At 29.4% G+C, this 21,456-nt stretch overlaps 1 protein-coding gene across 1 annotated transcript in view; it reads left to right on the top strand.

The window, feature by feature from the left end:
* LOC132262734 (serine/threonine-protein phosphatase rdgC) overlaps window positions 1–21,456 on the top strand; it is a 65,005-nt gene that overhangs the window by 40,752 nt on the left and 2,797 nt on the right. The window contains exons 4-8 of the mRNA XM_059762108.1: window positions 4,685–4,851; window positions 5,927–6,194; window positions 10,713–10,898; window positions 13,178–13,430; window positions 19,372–19,535. Of these exons, the coding sequence (XP_059618091.1) occupies window positions 4,685–4,851; window positions 5,927–6,194; window positions 10,713–10,898; window positions 13,178–13,430; window positions 19,372–19,535 (1,038 nt within the window). The remainder of the gene's footprint in view (window positions 1–4,684; window positions 4,852–5,926; window positions 6,195–10,712; window positions 10,899–13,177; window positions 13,431–19,371; window positions 19,536–21,456) is intronic.

Genomic DNA, 21,456 nt, shown 5'->3' with positions numbered 1-21,456 from the left:
GGAATTTATGGTAAATATAAGTGAAAATCTGAAACTGCCCCAGAGCAATCCGAAACATCCCCGTGCGGGGCAGTTTCAGATTAATTACAATATTATTTTCATTCTCCTTTAGAGGAAAAAGGATCAGTTTTAATGCCCAATGAAAGGCATTTTCTGAAGCTCAATAGACGAGAGTTTATTTGAGCGTTGTGATCATTTCAATATATTTAGTCGATTTTTCAAGAAAAAATCCTAAAGTTGGAACAGCATTTTTGATGAGCGGGAATTTTTTCTGTTTCTATATATTTTTAGCACTGAATTCTTTAAAGCAATTTTCACAAAGTTCAGGATATTTTCATTATTTTAATACAGTTCAAGTAAAAAATTATTTAAATTGTTTATTTTATACAAATTCTGATTATTTTTTGATTATTTTTCATTATTATTTCATTGTTTTCCTAAAATTTTTAATTAAAAATTATTTTTTTTAATATTTTCTAAATATTTCATAAAAATAGTTTTTTTTCCATACAAATTCCGATTATTTTTTAATTATCTGTGATTTTAATTCAAATTTTGAATATTTTATACAAATTCTGTTTTTTTTTTAAATTTTTTGAATATTTTCTGAATATTTAATTCAAATTTTGATTATTTCAAACAAATTCTGATGATTTTTGAATATTTTTTATTGTTTTCCTTATTTGATTAAGAAATGTTTTTTTTCATACAAATTTTTATTATGTTTTATTATTTGTGATTTTAATTCAAATTTTGATTAGGATTCTGATTAGGGGTAAATGGGGCAGCTTCAGATTGGGGCAGCTTCAGATTTCTTAATTTTCTCAGTGATTTTTACATGAATAAATTCCTGGTCTTCACACAATGTTTGTAGTCCTTAAGGACTACAATTGACGAAAATTTGCACAGGATTTGATTTACTGTTTAGATAAAATAAGTGAAAATTGAAAATCACTCACAAACTAGAATTTTGCTGCCGAATTGATTGCGTGTTTTCTCCATTAAAAAAGCCACAATTCGCGTGAAACACAATCAAAGGTTATTGAGAGTTAAGTAGAGATTCTAAATGTGCCCGAACTTTTCCTCCTTGGCACGGCCTTTTCAGTGGGTGGTGGAAAATGCACAAACACTGCACACGGGGCAGTTTCGGATCGCCACGGACTGACAACAGCGCGCTCTGACAGTCTGACGCAACATCACGGTCGAAATTTTCTTGTGGCAAATATTGAAGATTTTTCACAAAGTGCCGTTCTGTGCTGCATTGCTTCATCACGTTAAACGACTTCTTAGTGGAAAAGTGAGAAAATACACGCGAAAAACACTGATTTGCACTGATTTGATTTGTGGTGGCACTGAAGTTGCCACCACTCACGCATGGTGGCGTTGCGATACAGGAAAAATGACGGGCAACTTGCTTTTCGCTCAGACATTTTGACAGTCCGTGCAAGGGTCCAGAAAAGTCGCGAAAATAGTACTTTAAAGGCGATTTTTAGGGAATTAAACAGTTTCAGTGCGTAGAAGAGATATCAAAGTGATCATTTGTCCGCGATTCTACAATTCCACAATGGAATTTATGGTAAATATAAGTGAAAATCTGAAGCTGCCCCAGAGCAATCCGAAACATCCCCGTGCGGGGCAGTTTCAGATAAATTACAATATTATTTTCATTCCTCTTTTAGAGGAAAAAGGATCAGTTTTAATGCTCAATGAAAGGCATTTTCTGAAGCTCAATAGACGAGAGTTTATTTGAGCGTTGTGATCATTTCAATATATTCAGCCGATTTTTCAAGAAAAAATCCTAAAGTTGGAACAGCATTTTGAATCTGAAGCTGCCCCACTTACCCCTATTTTTTTTTAATTATTAGCGATTTTAATTTAAATTTATATTATTTTATGGAAAATTTAGATTTTTTTTATTGTTTTCCTGAATATTTGATTAAAAATTGTTTTTTTTTCATACAAATTCTGTTTATTTTTGAATTATTTGTGATTTTAATTGAAATTTTAAATATTTCATACAAAGTTTTGATTATTTTCTGTATATTTAATTGAAAATTGTTTTTTTTTTGTTCAAATTCTGATAATTTTTGAATATTTTCTGAATATTTCATTAAAAAATTGATTATTTTATACAAATTCCGGTTTTTTTTTAAATTTCTTTCTGAATATTAATTCACATTTTGAACATAATTCAAAAATCATTGATTAATTTAAAAAAAAAACATTTTTTTATTATTTAATACAGAATTTGATCATTTTTTCAATTTTACGTGGGAAAATAATAATTTTTTTTTAATCTTTATATTCAGAATTTGATTATTATGTAATTTTACATGGTAAAAAATTCTTTTATTTTGGTTTTTTTTATTCAAAATTTGATTTTTTTAATTCTTTTCAATCTTACTTGGGAAAATATTCAATTTTTGATTATTAATTTTATTTAAAATCTGATTATTTTTCAATTTCACTGTATTAATAATTGGTTGTTACGTTAATAAGGTTATTAATACAATTACGGCTGATCGTTGCAACCTCGGTTTCGTTGAAATCTTGGTAAAACCCCAAAAAACAAATATCAATGGCAGGAATTCCCTAATTCCCAGGGTGGCTCTATTTAATTTGGAGTAACTGTACATACATATGTATCATGTGAAACTCAAAGACCGCTTCTTCTGAGTGCATTTGTCTTGTCGTGTCGTTGTAAAGAAAAAAAGCAACATCGTTTCAGCAAAGTGACAGCCATAAAATCCACCATTTTCCACTTCTTGAGTGGAGGATTTGCTTGCTGGACTCTCGAAAATCCTCCGTCCACATTTCAAGTCCCTCGATCGCATCTTTTTGTGGGGTGGCGGTAAAGCTCTCTCTCTCTCTCTCGCTTTCGCTCTCCAAGGGGGAGATAATATGCCTTCAACACTTCCAAACTTGCCTGAACACTTCTTGAAAATGAGAAATTTGTGGTCTTAAGCTTCCAATTCAACCAAATTCAGGCATTTTCCCACTAAATTTAGCTTAAAAATCACTTTTATCGCTTTTTTGAGGTTATGTTTAACTTGCAAAACAGATTAAATTATCAAATTTCACTATTTCTTGACAGATTTGAGCATTTTTGTGCGGAAAAAACTTCATATTGATTGAGAAAAAGCCTAAAAGTCAAACATAACCTCAAAAATATCACTTAAATTGAAGAAAAATGTCTCTTTTTCTAGGTTATGTTCGCGGTTTTCACTGTACAAGAATATTTGCACTGCAAAAGCTTCTGTTTCAACCAAATGGTGGCATTTTTCTTATATCTTTGTCTAGAAAATTGAATTTGATCGCTTTGTTTTTAGGTTATGTTATAAAATAACCTTCAAAATCATCAAATTTCTGTTTAAACAGAGAATTTTTCTCTTTTTCTCTGTAGATTTCAGCATTTCGGATCGAAAAAACGTCATATTGAATTGAGAAAAAGCTTAAAAGTATTGAAATGATTTCATAACCTCAAAAAATATCGAATTTCAGACTAGAAAAGTATTTCTTTGGGTTATTTTTCGCGGTTTTTTTCGTAGAAACATTGAGATATTTCACTATATTTACTCATTTTCAAAGAAAGAAATACTTATTCAGAGTCAAAATTTCCCGAAAAAGCTTTGTAAATGACAATTTTTGAGGTTATGTTCGATCTTAGCACAATTTTCTGTGTTTCTTGGCATCAAAAGATCAAAAAATCACTGTAAATCGTTTGCAAATGCTTAATTCTGCCAAAGACTAGCAGAATTTATGTGAATTTATGACAAAATTGTCCAAAAAGATGATAATTTTAAGGTTATGTTCGATCTTAGCACAATTTAGGGCATTCTTGGCATTAAAAGAGTCCAATTCAAAGAAAAGATTATGTTGTATTAAGTTTCCATTCGATATTTGTGTCAGAATTCACTTAAAATCGCTTTTTTGTGTGTCTTTTCCGACCATAACCTCAAAATGTCACTGAAAGATCTTTAAAAATTCAGATTGAAAACATTCTAGATCTGCTAATGAACTTAAAACTGCTGTTCCAGAGTCATAATTGTAACAAAAAGCTTTCTAAATTAGCATTTTTCAAGTAAAATTGACTGTTTTTGAGGTTATGTTCGATCTAAACACAATTTGCAGTGTATTTTGGCATCAAAAGATAAAAAAAAACACTGTTATTTTCTTGCAAAAGATTATTTTAAGAAGAATTTACTTTCTAGAATGCGAATTATTTGCTAAATCTGTCCTTAATTCGTCTACATAACCTAGAAAAAAGATTATTTCGTTTGTTTCTGCATGAAAATCGAAGGAAATTCAGTGAATTTTGATGATTAGGAATGAAATTTTGAAGGTTTTTCAACACTTCCACTTCTTAAATACTCCTGCTGAACTTGTACACCACTTCTGGACTGTATTATCTCCCCCTTGTCTCTCTCTATCTCTCGCTTGCTGAGTCCCCGTTTGGGGCTTTGGGAGCAATTCCATTGATATTTTTATTGCCGGGCAAAACTTCCAGTGATATTTCCTCTGGCTGTATAAATATTTATGTGTGACATGAAGTTTTCTCACCCTTCGCGATTTATCATCGTCATGGCGCTTTGGCGACGAAGAACAATTGTCCTGTGACAGATGTACATATATACATATCACCTGATGGATAATTCCAAATGGTCTCTCTTTTGTTCGTCTGCAGAATGGACTTCCATCGCCCGAAAATCCCTATGTGTTCAATGGAGACTTTGTGGACCGTGGGAAGAAGAGTCTGGAAGTGTTTCTCCTCCTGCTCGCCTGCCTCCTCGTCTATCCCGGCGGCGTGTTCCTCAACCGTGGCAATCACGAGGACTCCGTGATGAACGCCAGGTAAGGCTGAGCTTGTGCTTTACTCTGCACAAGGGGCAAATCAATCAAATATTTGAGGAAAATAATCAAAAAATGATTATTTTCCCAAGACAAATTGAAAAATAATCAAATTTTGAATAAAAAGTAATTTAAAAATGAATATTTTTGCGAGTAAAATAGGAAAATAATTTAATTCTCAATAAAATAATATAAAAAATGATTATTTTTCTAAATAAAATTGAAAAATTATTTAATTTTGAATAAAAAAACCGGAAAAAAATTATTTTCCCAAATAAATTTGAAAAATAATTTAATTTTGAATAAAATAATCAAAAAAAATTATTTTCCTAGGTAACATTTAAAAAATAGTTATAATTTTGAATAAAAAATAATTGAAAAAATAATATTTTTGCGAGTAAAATTGAAAAATTATTTAATTCTCAATAAAATAATTTAAAAAAGATTATTTTTCTAAATAAAATTGAAAAATAATTTAATTTTGAATAAAATAACCAAAAAAATTATTTTCCTAAGTAAAATTTAAAAAATAGTTATAATTTTGAATAAAAAATAATTGAAAAAATAATATTTTTGCGAGTAAAATTGAAAAATTATTTAATTCTCAATAAAATAATTAAAAAAAGATTATTTTTCTAAATAAAATTGAAAAATAATTTAATTTTAAATAAAAAAAAACCGAAAAAAAAATTATTTTCAATTGACTTTCCTGCGGGATTCCTGGCAAATATCCACTGAAAATCCATCGTTTTGTGTCCAATTAATCCTTGGAGGACTTTCAATTGACTTTTCTGTGGGATTCCTACAGAAAAATCCATTGAAAATCCATCGTTTTGGGTTCTTTCAATCCTTGGAGGATTTTCAATTGATTTTCCTGTGGAATTCCTGCAGGAAAGTCCACTGGAAAACCATTGAAAAGAGGCACTGACTTCCCTGCAGGAATCCCAAGGGGTTTTTCTGCAAAAGTCCATCGAGTCGATTTCCATCGACTTTTAGCCCCATAAATTTGTCTTCCTTCCAAATATTGATTGATTTGAGATTATTTGAAGATGTTAAGAAATCCACTGAATGCCTTCAGATACGGTTTCATCCGCGAGGTGCACCAGAAGTACAAGCACAACGCCGAGCGGCTGCTGAAGATGATCGAGGGCGTGTACAGATGGCTGCCGCTGGGCACCATCGTGAACAATCGCGTGCTGGTGGTGCACGGCGGCATCTCCGACTCCACGGATCTGGATCTGGTGAAGAGCCTGGACCGCGGCAAGTACGCGTCGCTCCTGCGGCCGCCCATCATGGAGGGCGGCGCGCCGGGCGCGGACATGATCGACCGCGTGGAGTGGAAGCAAGTGAGTTCATGCTTTTCCCTCGTGACTCTCGTGAGCCCATTATTGGGTCGCGCGGCGAGTTGAATTTTAATTACAACAATTCGACGGGTGAATCGAAAACTGTTAAAAGTCGTTTTTTTTTAAATTTGATTATTTTTTGATTATTTTCTGAATATTTCATAAGAATTTGATTATTTTGTGATTATTTTATTCAAAATATAATTATTTTTCAAAATTTTCTTGAGAAAATATTCATTTTTTTATTTTTTCATTCAATAATTGGGTTTTTTGATTTTTTGTCATTTTATTTGGGAAAATAAATTTTTTTTTTCAAAATTTTTCAATTTTTGTTTGAGAAAATATTGATTTTTTGACTATTTTATTCAGAATTTGGTCATTTTGTGTTTTTTTTTGTGATTTTAAACGGGGAAATATTTTTTTCTTTGATTATTTAATAAAAATTAGATTTTTTTTTCAATCTTAGTTGAGAAAATAATAATTTTTTCTTTATTATTTAAATCATATTTTGATAATTTTGATTTTTTTTCAATTTTACTTTGGAAAATCTTTTTTTTTTTAATTATTTTCTCAAAATTCGATTATTTTTCAATTTTACTTAGAAAAATAATAATTTTTCTAATTATTTTATACAAAATTTGATTATTTTTCAATTTTCATGGGAAAAAAATAATTTTGACTTTTGATAGTCTTCACGGCACCCGTCGAATTGCGGCATTTTCCACGCTCAGCCACACTGACATTTCCAGAGAATTCTCACACACCAGTGAAGCTCTGCGTTGGCGGATATTTAACACGCGATTGGGAGATAATATAGCAGAGAGACACAATATATCAAGGGGGAGATAATACGGCTAAACACTGCCACAATTCCTCTGCAGAATCTTCAACACTTCCAAAGCACTTCTTAGCGCCCTTAAAAATGCATTTTCCATCGCTTTTTCCACTCCATCAACTGTTTTTCACACTCAATTCTGGACTTTTTCACAATTGAATCAAATTGTGAGGTTATGAAATCTGCTTAGAAAATTCTTCTACGACTAATTTAAATCCCTCCAAACCTTGAAAATGAGTAAATATTGTGAAATTTGTCAATGTTTCTACGAAAAAACCGCGAAAAATAACCCAAAGAAACACTTTTCTAGTCTGAAAGTCGATTTTTTTGAGGTTATGAAATCATTTCAATACTTTTAAGCTTTTTCTCAATTCAATATGACGTTTTTTCGATCCGAAATGCTGAAATCTACAGAGAAAAAGAGAAATATTTGCAGTTTAAACACAAATTAGATGATTTTGAGGGGTTTTTTTTATCACATAACCTCAAAAAAGGGATTAAATTGATTTTTGGGCAAAATTAGTAAAGAAAAAATACTCAATTTGTTGAAAAGGAAGCTTTTGCAGTAAAAAACCTGTAAAATAAAAAGAGACATTTTCTGCAATTTAAGTGATATTTTTGAGGTTATGTTTGACTTTTAGGCTTTTTCTCAGTCAATTTGAAGTTTTTTGCGCACAAAAATGCTCAAATCTGCCAAGAAACAGAGAAATTTGATAATTTAATATATTTTTTAATTAAACATAACCTCAAAAAAGAAATAAAATTGATTTTTAACCCTTCTGAATCTGAAAATGAGTGAAAAAAGCTAATATAAAAAAAATTTCAACAAGAAATTGTGGTTAAATTTGTCACTTTTAAAGCACAAATTGCGAAAAAACCATTATTTTTGAGGTTATAATTGAACTTCAAAGCATTTTCTCAACCAATATTAAATTATTTTGAACACAAATCAAGGGAAAACAGAAAAATTCTAAGTTTACATACAAATTTGACAATTTTGAGGGTTTTTTAAGCGCCAGAAAGTGTTTCAAATCAATAACATAACCTCAAAAAGGCGATAAAATTGATTTTAAGCAAAATTTAGTGGGAAAATGCTTCAATTTGGTTGAAATGGAAGCTTTTTCAGTGCAAATATTCCAATATATTTTGCCACTTTCATTTCAAAACACTTCCTTTCAAGCTGTACACTACTTCCGGTCAGAATATCTCCCCCTTGGGCACGGAAGCTTACATGAGGAATATTGCATTTCACGCGCCAAATATTCTCAATTCAGCTCATCAATGCTTTCATGGGCTTCGCTCACAAAATGCCCCAATTAAAATTATATCAAACTTCGAAGTTTGACTGTGGAAAGTTTTGCGCGTAGGATGAAAATTGTGTAGAAAAGTCCTTTGTTTACTGTACGTTAAAATATTATACTTGCAACTGTTGCAATAAACTCTTTTGCAACTCTGTGTCAAAGTTTTAGTGATCAAACGCCCTCGAGGAAAGTGCCATTAACATGAAAATGTCACACAGAGAGAGAGAAGTTTAAGGGGAGAGAGAGAGAGTTTATAGGAGTCTCTCGTTAAGGAAGAAATCAAGGGGTCAATCACTCGCCAATTGACACCTTTAAGTTTGTGATTATTACGCAAATTTTGATTATTCTTTGATATTTTCCTGAATATTTTATTCAATATTTGATTTTTTTCACACAAATTTTGATTATTTAATAAAATTTGATTATTTTTGATACTTTTCTGAATATTTGATTTAAAAACTTGATTTTTTTCACACAAATTCTCATTATTTTGAAATTATTTTCTTAATATTTATTACAAAATGTTTATTTTATACAAATTCTGTTTATTTTCTGAATATTTCAAAAATATTTAATTAATTTTTGATATTTTTCTGAATATTTTGTTCAGAATTTGATTATTCTATACAAATTCTGATTATTTTCTTAATATTTTCAAATTATTTTATTAAAATTTGATTATTTTTTGATTATTTTTTAAATTGTACTTTGAAAAATAATTTTTTTTTAAATATTTAATTCAAACTTTGATTTTTTCCATTTTTCTTGGAAAAAAATTATTTTTTAATTATTTTTTTTCAAAATTTGATTTTTTTCAATTTTATCTCGAGAAAAATTTTTTTTAAGTTCCTTAATATAAAATTTGATAATTTTTTAATTGTACTTGGAAAATAATAATTTTTTTTATTAGTTTTTATTCAGAATTTATTTTTTTCAATTTTTTGCAATTTTACAGTGCAAAAAAATCATTTTTTGATTATTTAATTTAAAATTTGATAATTTTTCAATTTTAATTGAAAAAAAAACATGTTTTAAAAATTTTTTTAATTTTTTAATTTTTTCTTTGGAAAATAATCATTTTTTAAATTAGTTTTTATTCTAATTTTATTTATTATTGGAAAAAATTCATTTTTTTAAATTATTTTATTCAAAATTTGATAATTTTTCAATTTTGATTGGAAAAATAAACATTTTTTAAAACTATTTCACTGAAATAATTTGATTATTTGCTTAGAGAAAATTTTAAGTTTCCTCAAGAATCGCGCCTTGTGATTCGCCCCTTGGGAGGAATAATTGTGAGTCGCACAGACACAGTCGAGTTCTCATAGAATCAATATTGACTTGAAAACTTCCTGCAGTCCTTTAAGCGACAGAGGAAGACAGAGATTTTCCGCCTTTCACGCCTAATTGACAGATTTCTGGCAAAGCCATCAATGACGGAGGAAGTTGGCTCAAATCCTCTTTGGGAATTCCATCGAAGTCACACTTTTCCGCCCACAATTTCCATCTGTTGATTTTCCTCCTCAAAATATATCGCAGGATTTCAGTGGCAATTTTTGATCAATTCAAAGTCTTGCAATTGATAATTTTTTTTTAATTTGATTATTGAATTTTGAATTTTTTCTTTGATTATTTTATTCAAAATATAATTATTTTTCAATATTTTCTTGAGAAAATATTCATTTTATTGATTATTTTATTCAATATTTGGTTATTTTGATTTTTTATGTAATTTTATTTGGGAAAACAATAATTTTTTTCAATTTTTGTTTTAGAAAATATTCATTTTTCAACTATTTTATTCAGAATTTGGTTATTTTGTGTGTTTTTTTTTGTGATTTTACTCGGGAAAATAATTTTTTCTTTGATTATTTATAAAAAATTAAATTTTTTTTAAATTTCAATTGAGAAAATATTCTCTTTTTTTATTATTTAAATCATAATTTGATTATTTTAATTTTTTATTCAATCTTACTTGGAAGAATAATAATTTTTTTTTAATATTTCATTCAAAATTTTAAATTATTTACTTATTTGTTTTTTAAATTCAAATTTTGATAATTTCGCACAAAATTCTGATAATTTTTTGATTATTTTCTGTATATTTTATTAAAATATATTTAGTTTTTGAATATTTTTGATAATTTTCTTTAATATGTGATTAAATTTTGAATATTTTCTGAATATTTAATTCAATTTTTGTATATTTTTTTTATTATTTTCAGAATAATTCATTAAAATTTGATTATTTTTTTAATATTTCTCCGATTAAAAGGTGAAGAAAATAAAGGAAAATGCATATTTTAAGCACTGCTGAAGTTGTGTGAATATTATCTCTCGTCCTTGAGAAGGACAAATTGATGGACGGAGAAACGCTCTTTGCAGGTCTTCGACATCCTGTGGAGTGATCCGCAGCACAACGACGGATGCCGTCCGAATTCCCTGCGCGGCGCCGGAACCTACTTCGGACCCGACGTCACCAAGACCTTCCTGGCGAAGCACAAGCTCACGTACATCGTGCGATCGCACGAGTGCAAGCCGGACGGACACGAGATGATTCACGAGGGACGGGTGAGTGGAAAATCCTCGGCAGATTGAGCAGAACATGGGAAATTCCATGGCATTTCCATGGGACGAGATAACAAGTCAATAAATGTGTTTGCATTCGCCAAGGGGTCAATTTCATACAAATTCTGGTTATTTTTTGGTTATTTTCTGAATATTTATTATTAAAATTTATTATTTTATACAAATTCTGGTTAATTTTTGATTTTTTCTGTGAATATTTGATTAAAAATTGATTTTTTATGCAAAATTCTGATTATTTTTTGGTTATCTTCTGAATATTTCATTAAAATTTGATTATTTTTTGAATATTTTTAATTATTTTCTGAATATTTGATTAAAATGTGATTATTTTTTATATTTTACTTGGAAAAAATTACTTTTTTATTAATTTTTATTCAAAATTTGATTATTTTGCAATTTTACTTTGGAAAAAATTCGTTTTTTGATTCTTTAATTCACAATTTGATTATTTTTCAATTTTAATTGCGTAAATAAATTTTTTTTTAAATTATTTTATTCAGAATTTGATGATTTTGATTATTGTTCAATTTGATTTCAGAAAATAATCATTTTTTTATTATTTTACTCAAATAATTGATTATTTGATTAGACAACATTAAAAGTTTCCTTAAAAATCGCCCCTTGTTTATTTGCCCCTTGGCATTCTCCGAATAACTCCAGCTTCTTTCACATGTGGCTTTGGGTTAAAGGGTGAATTTTTGCTAGGGTTTTTCCCTATTAAGAGAGTGGAAGAAAATCGTAAAATTTGCCATAAAACATTTCGGAAAATTTGCAGTTTAACAGCATAAATGGCGTTGTGCGCTTATTATTTGCTTTAGCACACTATGTTGGCGATATTTGAGCTTTGGGATTCAAACAACATAACTCCCACCCCCTCCCCAGCACCCCAAAACCCCTGAAATTAACTAGAGAGAGAGTCCAGAACTATCATAATCAGAAGAACCCGTTGGAAGTCGCCTTTCTCGCTTTCATACTTTTTGCTGCTCCACAAATTTCCACTCGAGAGAGTGGAAAAAGCTCCGCTCAAAGATCTATTCAATTCCACCCAAGGGGCGAATCACAAGGCGATCAATTGAGCAAATTTTGAATCAAGAATAATTAAAAAAGAAAATGATTACTTTTCCAAAGTAAAATTGAAAAATTGTAATCAAATATAATAATAAAAAAAAAATTCCAAAGAAAGAATTGAAAAAACATCAAATTTTGAATTAAAAAAAATTTTTTCCCAAAAAAATTGAAAAATAATCTAATTCTGAATAAAAAATAATAATAAAAGATATTTTTCCAAAGAAAAAAATGAGAAAAAATCAAATTTTGAATAAAAAGAATATTAAAAAAGATTTTTGCCAAAAAAATGAAAAAATAATCAAATTTTGAATTAAAAAATTATTTTTTCCCAAGAAAAATTGAAAAATAATAAAATTTTGAATCAAAAAATAATAAAAAAAAATCATTTTTCCAAAGAAAAATTGAAAAATAAACAAATTTTGAATAAAAAGTATATAAAAAAGATTTTTGCTAAAATATTGGAAAATAATAAAAATTGTGAATAAAAAGGATATAAAAACAAGTTTTTTCAAGTAAAATTGAAGAAAAAAACAAATTTTGAATAAAAGATTAATAAAATGATTTTTCCCAAGTAAAATTGAAAAAACAAATTTGATATAATATGTAAAAACGATTATTTTTCCAAGTTAAAAGTGCAAAATAATCAAATTTGAATAAAATAAAAAAATGTTTCCAAAAGAAAAATTGATAAATAAAATATCAAAAAAAAATTTCAGCTAATGAATCAGAATATTTATAAATATTCAATAAATTATCAAATTTTAATGAAATATTCAGAAAATAATAAAAAATATTCAGAAAATAATCAAATTACAATGAAATAATAAAAAATAATCAGAATTTCGTATAAAAAATTCAATTTTAATTCAATAATCCAAAAATATTCAAAAAATAATCAAATTTTAATGAAATTTACAAAAAATAATCAAAAAATAATCAGAATTTTGTATTAAAAATTCAATTTTTATTAAATAATCAGAAAATAACCAAAAAATATTTTTTTAAAAATCAAATTTTAATGAAATATTCAGAAAATAATAAAAAAAAAAATCAGAAATTGTGTGAAAAAATCAAAGAAAACTGATTGAATAATCACAACAAAGTTAATGGTCTCGACTTGCGCCAGTGATTAGCCCCTTGTTAATTCCGATGCGAAGGTATATAAACATCAAAGGTTAATGCTTCTCCTTCAGGTCATAACCATCTTCTCCGCCTCCAACTACTACGAAATTGGCTCCAACAAGGGCGCTTACCTGAAGCTCGACCCTCAGCTGGACATCCACTTTGTGCAGTACACCGCCGCGGCGTCCAAGACGCGCAAGCTCACCTTCAGACAGCGCGTCGGACTGGTGGAGAGTTCGGCCATTCGCGAACTGGCGGAACAGCTGAGGAATCGCCGTGTCGAACTGGAACAGGAGTTCATCAGTCGCGACGACAACAAGACGGGTAAGAGAATCCTATGGCGAAAATCCGTGGAATGTCCAATGGATAATCCATGGAAAATTCCTCGGAACTCCGTGGATCAACAAGGAAAATCCTATGGAATTCAGCATGGAAGATTCCATGCTGAATTCCAATTTTCCCATGGAAAAATTGCAAAATAATCAAATTTTGAATAAAATAATATTAAAAAATGTTTATTTTTCTAAGTAAAATTGAAAAACAATGAAAATAATCAAATTATGATTTAAATAATCAAAAAAGAGATTTTTTCTCACCTAAAATTGAAAAAAATCTAATTTTAAATAAAAAACCAAAAAAAGATTTTTTTCTTGAGTAAAATCACAAAAAAAACAAAAAAAAAAACAAATTCTGAATTAAATGGTTAAAAAATTAATATTTTCTCAAACAAAAATTGAAAAATAATTATACAAAAAATTATTTTTTTCCCAAATTTTATTATAAAAAAAATTAAAATAATTAAATACTGAAATGAATAATTAAAAAAATGATTATTTTCTCAAGAAGGTTTTGAAAAATAATCATATTGAGAATAACATAATTAAAAAATTATTGTTTTCCAAATAAAAATTGCAAAATAATCAAATTTTCAATAAAATAATAATAAAAAAAATAAATATTTTTCAAAGTAAACTTCAAAAATAAACAAATTCTAAATAAAAAATAAAAAAAAGATTTTTTTTAATCAATGAATTCAAATTATTTCCCGAATAGGTAAATATTTAGAAAATAATCAAAAAATAATCCAATTTTTGCTATGAAATAATCAAAATTTGAATAAAAAGAAAAATTATTTATTCAATTTATTTATCAAATTTTGATTTTTTTTTTTTGAATTCAATAAAAAATAATCTGATTTTTTAATTAAATAATCATAATTTGAATTTAAAAAAATCAAATAATCAAAAAATAATCAGAATTTGTATAAAATAAACAAATTTTAATAATAAATATTCAGAAAATAATCAAAATTTCATTGAAATAATCAAAATTTGCAAAATAATCTGAATTTTAATCAAATATCCAAAAATATTAAAAAAAAAAACTAATTTTGTATAAAACATTCAATTTTAATTAAATAATAAGGAAATAATAAAAAATATTCAAAAAATCATCAAAATTCGAATAAAAATCACGAGAAATTCGAGAAAAATGATTGAATAACCACAAAGTTAATGGTTTCAACTTGCGCGATTGATTGTCCCCTTGGCAAGAACCTTTGACAATGTGCTCAAGAAGGTACACACAATTATTTGGCGTGTCGTCAGTGTGTGGTCAAGACAACGTATTAGTGACTGAATTTATGCGTGGCCCAGAGGAAGACAGCAAACTGGGTTCATAAATCCTCGGCATTATCTCTCCAGGAGAATCCCATCTGTGGGAGGAAGGGAGGGGGTGGGATTTTGGCCCCTGGACGCGTAATAGGGAAAAGATGAGGAGGATTTTATGATGCGGCGTGGGTGTAATTCATATGGAAACCCTTTTTCCTCAATCTTCCCCTGCGGGGGATTTTCTCTGATGTATTTTTATTGCTTCACAAAGCGAGTACAAGAAGGTGAAGCTCTGTGCTTCACGGTGTGGATCTGATGAAATTCCCCTCTTTTTCCCGCCAAATAAAGCCATTATTGCTGTCCATTATCTTGGGTAATCTGACTCCTGAGGGAAATCCTTCTACATCTTCTCATTTCATTTGGACTCTTTGACTCTCGTCTGAAAGACTCTGTGGGGCTTCGGTCAGTTGCTATTGAATCATCCAAGGGGGAGATAATACAATTCAGAAGTACTGAAGAAGTGAAAAGTGTTGAAAAACCTTCAATATTCATTTCTTAAATACTTCTTCCACTGACAAATCATCCAGATTCTTTGAATTTCCATCGATTTTTACGCAGAAACAAACAAAATAATCATTTTTTTAGGTTATGTAGACGAATTAAGAACAGATTTAGTGAATAATTAACATTCTAGAATGTTAATTTTACCAATAATTGACAGAATTAAGCATTTGCGAACAATTAACAGTGCTTTTTTTTGATCTTTTGATGCCAAGAAACACAGAAAATTGTGCTAAGTTCGTACATAACCTCAAAAATTGTCATTTAGAAAACTTTTTGGACAATTTTGACTTTGAATAAGCATTTCTTTCTTTGAAAATGAGTAAATATAGTGAAATATGTCAATGTTTCTACGAAAAAACCACGAAAAATAACCCAAAGAAACACTTTTCTAGTCTGAAATTCGATATTTTGTGAGGTTATGAAATCATTTCAATACTTTTAAGCTTTTTCTCAATTCAATATGACGTTTTTTCGATCCGAAATGCTGAAATCTACAGAGAAAAAAATAAATATTTGCAGTTTAAACAGAAATTTGATGATTTTTAAGGTTATTTTATAACATGACCTAAAAACAAAGCGACTAAATTGATGTTTCTAGACAAAGTAATAAGAAAAATGCCTTCATGTGGTTGAAACAGAAGCTTTTGGAGTGCAAATATTCTTGTACAGTGAAAATAGTAAAAAAAAACCAAGGCAAAAAGACATTTTTCTGCAATTAAAGTGATATTTTTGAGGTTATGATTGACTTTTAAGTTAGTTTCTAACCTAATCTTAAGTTTTTTCGAATGAAAATGCTTAATTTTGCCAAAAAAGGAGAAAAATTCTCAGTTTGAACACAAATAAGCCGATTTTGAAGGTTTTTTTATCACATAACCTAAAAAAAGGCGATTAAATTTAATTTTCTAGGCCAAATTATTATTAAAAAAAATGCTTAAATGTGTTGGAATTGAAGTTTTTGCAGCACAAATATTTATTTAAAGTAAAAAACCGCAAAAATAACCAAATTTAAGTGATATTTTTGAGGTTATGTTTGACTTTAAGGCTTTTTCTCAATCAATATGAAGTTTTTTCGCACAAAAATACTGAAATCTGTCAAGAAACTGAGAAATTTGACAATTTAATCTGTTTTAAATTTAACATAATCTCAAAAAAGGCGATTCAATTGATTTTTAATTCTTTTGAATCTGAAAATGAGTGAAAAAAGCCAAAATCAAAAGGTTTTTACATGAAATTCTGGTTGAATTTGTCACTTTTCTAAGCACAAACTGCGAAAATAACATAATTTTTTAGGTTATGATTGAACTTCAAAGCATTTTCTCAACGAATATTGAGTTTTGTTGAACACAAATCAAGGTAAAAGAGAAAATTTCCTATGATAAATACAAATTTGACAATTTTGAGGGTTTTTTAAGCGCCAGAAAGTGTTTTAAATCATTAACATAACCTCAAAAAAGGCGATAAAATTGATTTTAAGGCAAAATTAATTAGGAAAATGTCTCAATTTGGTTGAAATTGAAGCTTTTTCCACTTCTAAACACTGCTTATCTTATTATCTCCCCCTTGAAATTATCCGTTGGTGCATTTTTGTCTCATCCTTTGTGCGCCGAGGGAAAAGATGTCGATTAGCTGTGTGGCGAATGCCTTTGGGGCGGGGGTGGGGGATGGGAAAATGGGGTGAAAACTCACCAGGTGCTTCGCAGCACGTCATATTGTAATTCCAATTAAATGGAACCATTTCGCATTATAGTTTTGTTGAATTTCACAACGGTTTGGGGCGCCTCGAAGGGAAAGTGGGTGGGAAAGTGGGTGGGTGGGTGGGGGGAAGGGAATGGTGAGAGTGGAGCGAAATTAATGGGGTACGGAAAAGAAAGGGAGCGCGAAGGGTGAATGAGAGAAAGAAACATAATACGGAAATGTGTTTTTTTCCTCACACAATTTCACTCCAAATTCACGAGGGATTGAAATTCATGCGAAAAGTTGGAAAGAGTTGAAATTATCGACGGTGAATTCTTCGTTGTTTTTCTATTCTAAATAATCCAATTATTTGAGTAAAATAAAAAAATTATTATTTTACCAATTAAAATTTAAAAAAAATTGAAAAAAATCAAATTCTGAATAAAGAATTTTAAAAAATGGTGATTTTTCAAAATAAAAATGAAAAATAAAACAAATTTTGAATTAAATAATCAAAAAATGAATTTTTTTCAAAGTAAAATTGCAAAATAATTAAATTTTGACAGAAATAATTTAAAAAATTATTATTTTCCCAAGTAAAATCACAAAAAAACACAAAATAACAAAATTCTGAATAAAATAGTCAAAAAATTAATATTTTCTCAAACAATAATGGAAAAATAATTGAAAAAAAATTTCTTTTCCCAAATAAAATGACAAAAAAATCAAAATATTAAAATTTTGAATTCAATAATTTAAAAAATAGAACATTTTCTCAGGTAACTTTTGAAAAATAATCAATTATTGAGTAAAACAATAAAAGAAATGATTATTTTCTGCAATAAAATTGCAAAATAATCAAATTTTGAATAAAATAATTATAAAAAATGATTATTTTCCTAATTAAAATTGAAAAATAATCAAAATAACCGAATTCTGAATTAAGTAATTGAAAAAAAAGTTTATTTTCCCAAATAGAATTACAAAAAAAAACAAAAAAACCATATATTGAATTAAATAATTTTAAAAAAAGAATATTTTCTCAACAATAGACAAAAGTGACTGGCGGAATAAATGGGAAATGAAGTGTTCCTCAAACCGCCATTTGCCAGACAGTGACGGATCGGAGGCGGAAGTGAAAGCGCCGCAGGATATATAAGTTAGTTTGTCACACAGAGTCGCCGTGCCAAAAAGGGAGCCGAAGAAAGGGAGGCAAAAAGGGAGGCAAAAGGACGAAAGGCAGCAGTGCAATTCGCGGCGAGTTGCTGATTTATCACTGTTCCCAGTGTTGGGCGAAATTTTTACATTTTTACTTTTACACAATTCTTTACATGGTAAAATATGTTTTCTTTACACACAATTTTTTTTACATGTAAAGAAAAAATGTAAAATATGAAAATTGGGTTCAATTTTTCGAATCGAACATTTGTTAATATCGGGAATTTACTTCAGGCGTTTTTCCATGAAGCCAAAATCATTAGAAGAGTTTTGTGAATTTTACCCTCGTTTAGGCAATTAAGACCAAAATGTGCAGACAGATTTCTCGGTTTTATGATTCTTAGGCAAAAATTGAATCTCGTGCAATCCTTGAAGTTCATGCCAAGATATTTGCTAAACATTGGTTTTTCCCGCTGTGCATTCTGGATGAGCATAATAAGCAACTGTCACATTGTCCTTTTCTGTCCAGGGATGTGAAGATGATCTCTGAAGAGCCGTTTAGTTCGGAATTGGCCATCGAAGCATATCCTGCGGGCGTCTATGGGGTTCCTGGGATGTCCGAAGCGCTTGTCAGAAGACTCAAGTGTGCTTAAAGTGGTTTTTATTCGCCAAAAAACAACGAAATGAAGCAATCGGCATGAAATCGTCTTCTCTTGCCCAAAATCCAAAGAATTAAGTTTATAAAATGCGATCCGACATTCCATAGACCTGTCCATTGCTGAATGAACTTTCTTCTTCCTTGCTTGGTATTTTCCCCGATGGTTAATCGGCAGCAGAAGCACCTCGGAAAGAATACAAAAAAATATACGTTCAATTAGCAAATTTTCTTGTAAAATAAGAGTAAAACTTCGATATTCCATCAAACAAATGTATTGGAACATCAGTTGTTGAATTATTAACTTACCTTACTCAATTATGCCAACAATTTGCAGATTTTCCTGAGTTTTCACTGTTTCTTTACAATTTTGTGTCTTCTCGCGTATGTGACAAAAAGTATTTTCTGCAATTCCACGGGAATTCCACGGGAATTCCACGAGAATTTCAGTAGTTTTTTTAAACTTCAGAAAAGAATTTTTACATTTTACTTGACATTTTACATTTTACTTTACATTTTACATTTTTTACACATTCTTTACGTGTAAAATGTAAAGAGGTATTTTTTACCATGTAAAGGCACAACACTGTCTGTTCCGTTGCAGGCCTTCTCACGCTGGCCAAATGGTGTGAAGCCATGGAGGCTGCGACCTTCCTGGGCCTTCCGTGGCGACTGCTGCGCGACCGCCTGGCTCCTCTTGACCCCAATCAGCCACCCACGACCGTCAAGTACGCCAAGACACTCGAGCTCCTCGACTCGGACTCGATGGTGAGTTTACAATTTCAGTGAAAATCAATTTGAGCCTTAATTGAGAAGGAGAGAGTTTTAATGAAGACAGGCGTGTAGGGGTAAATGGGGCAGCTTCAGATTGGGGCAGCTTCAGATTTCTTAATTTTCTCAGAGATTTTTGCATGAATAAATTCCTGGTCTTCACACAATGTTTGTAGTCCTTAAGGACTACAATTGACGAAAATTTGCACAGGATAGCCTTTACTGTTTAGATAAAATAAGTGAAAATTGAAAATCACTCACAAACTAGAATTTTGCTGCCGAATTGATTGCGTGTTTTCTCCATTAAAAAGCCACAATTCGCGTGAAACACAATCAAAGGTTCTTGAGAGTTAAGTAGAGATTCTAAATGTGCCCGAACTTTTCCTCCTTGGCACGGCCTTTTCAGTGGGTGGTGGAAAATGCACAAACACTGCACACGGGGCAGCTTCGGATCGCCACGGACTGACAACAGCGCGCTCTGACAGTCTGACGCAACATCACGGTCGAAATTTTCTTGTGGCAAATATTGAAGATTTTTCACAAAGTGCCGTTCTGTGCTGCATTGCTTCATCACGTTAAACGACTTCTTAGTGGAAAAGTGAGAAAATACACGCGAAAATCACTGATTTGCACTGATTTGATTTTGGTGGCACTGAAGTTGCCACCACTCACGCATGGTGGCGTTGCGACACAGGAAAAATGACGGGCAACTTGCTTTTCGCTCAGAATTTTGACAGTGCGTGCAAGGGTCCAGAAAAGTCGCGAAAATATTACTTTAAAGGCGATTTTTAGCGAAATAAACAGTTTCAGTGCGTAGAAGAAACCAAGTGATCATTTGTCCGCGATTCTACAATTCCACAATGGAATTTAAGGTAAATATCAGTGAAAATCTGAAGCTGCCCCAGAGCAATCCGAAACATCCCCGTGCGGGGCAGTTTCAGATTATTTACAATATTATTTTCATTCTCCTTTAGAGGAAAAAGGATCAGTTTTAATGCCCAATGAAAGGCATTTTCTGAAGCTCAATAGACGAGAGTTTATTTGAGCGTTGTGATCATTTCAATATATTCAGCCGATTTTTCAAGAAAAAATCCTAAAGTGGAACAGCATTTGAATCTGAAGCTGCCCCACTTACCCGTAATTGAAGACAATAAGAGTGGCTTCAATACGATCCGGAGAACAACTGATTTATCGTGAGCTCAGAAGTTCTTCTTTCATCCTTTCTGCACATTTTGGAGCCAAGGGGCTAATCAGTCGCGCAAGATTTATATCATTAGCTTTGTGATTATTCAATGTTTTTCGATTATTTTGTGATTTTAGTACAAATTTTTATTTTTTCGTACAAAATTCTGATTATTTTTTGAATATTTGATTTAAATTTGATTATTTTTAAAATATTTTTTGATTATTTTCTTAATATTTTATTAAAAAATGGATTATTTCAGACAAATTCTGTTGATTTATAAATTAATTCTGATTTTATTTTAAAATTTTTTATTATATAATTTTCTGAATATTTCATTAAAACTCGATTATTTTTGAAATATTTTTTTTTTTATTATTTTCTGATTATTTTATTAATTTTGATTATTTCCTGAATTTTTCATTAAAATTCGATTATTTTTGGATTTTTTTTTAATTCTATTTAGGATTTGATATTTTTTTTCAATCTTACTTTGGAAACTTTTTATTTTTTTTATTATTATTTTATTCAAAATTTGATTATTTTGCAATTTTAATTTGAAAAACAATCATTTTTTGATTATTTAATTCAAAAATTGTTTTTTTTTTCAACTTTATTTTGGGAAATAATAATTTTTTGATAATATTTTTATTTGATTTTTGAGATCTTATGTAATTTTACTTGAAAAAATTTTTTTTGTTTATTTTTTTCAAAATAGGTTTTTTTTTCAAAATT

The sequence above is a fragment of the Phlebotomus argentipes genome, unplaced genomic scaffold (assembly GCF_947086385.1).
Source record: "Phlebotomus argentipes unplaced genomic scaffold, Phlebotomus argentipes genome assembly contig_24, whole genome shotgun sequence".
NCBI classification, from domain to species: Eukaryota; Metazoa; Arthropoda; class Insecta; order Diptera; family Psychodidae; genus Phlebotomus; species Phlebotomus argentipes.
Note: the sequence above shows the minus strand (reverse complement) of the source record. Positions and strands in the feature narration are given on the sequence as shown.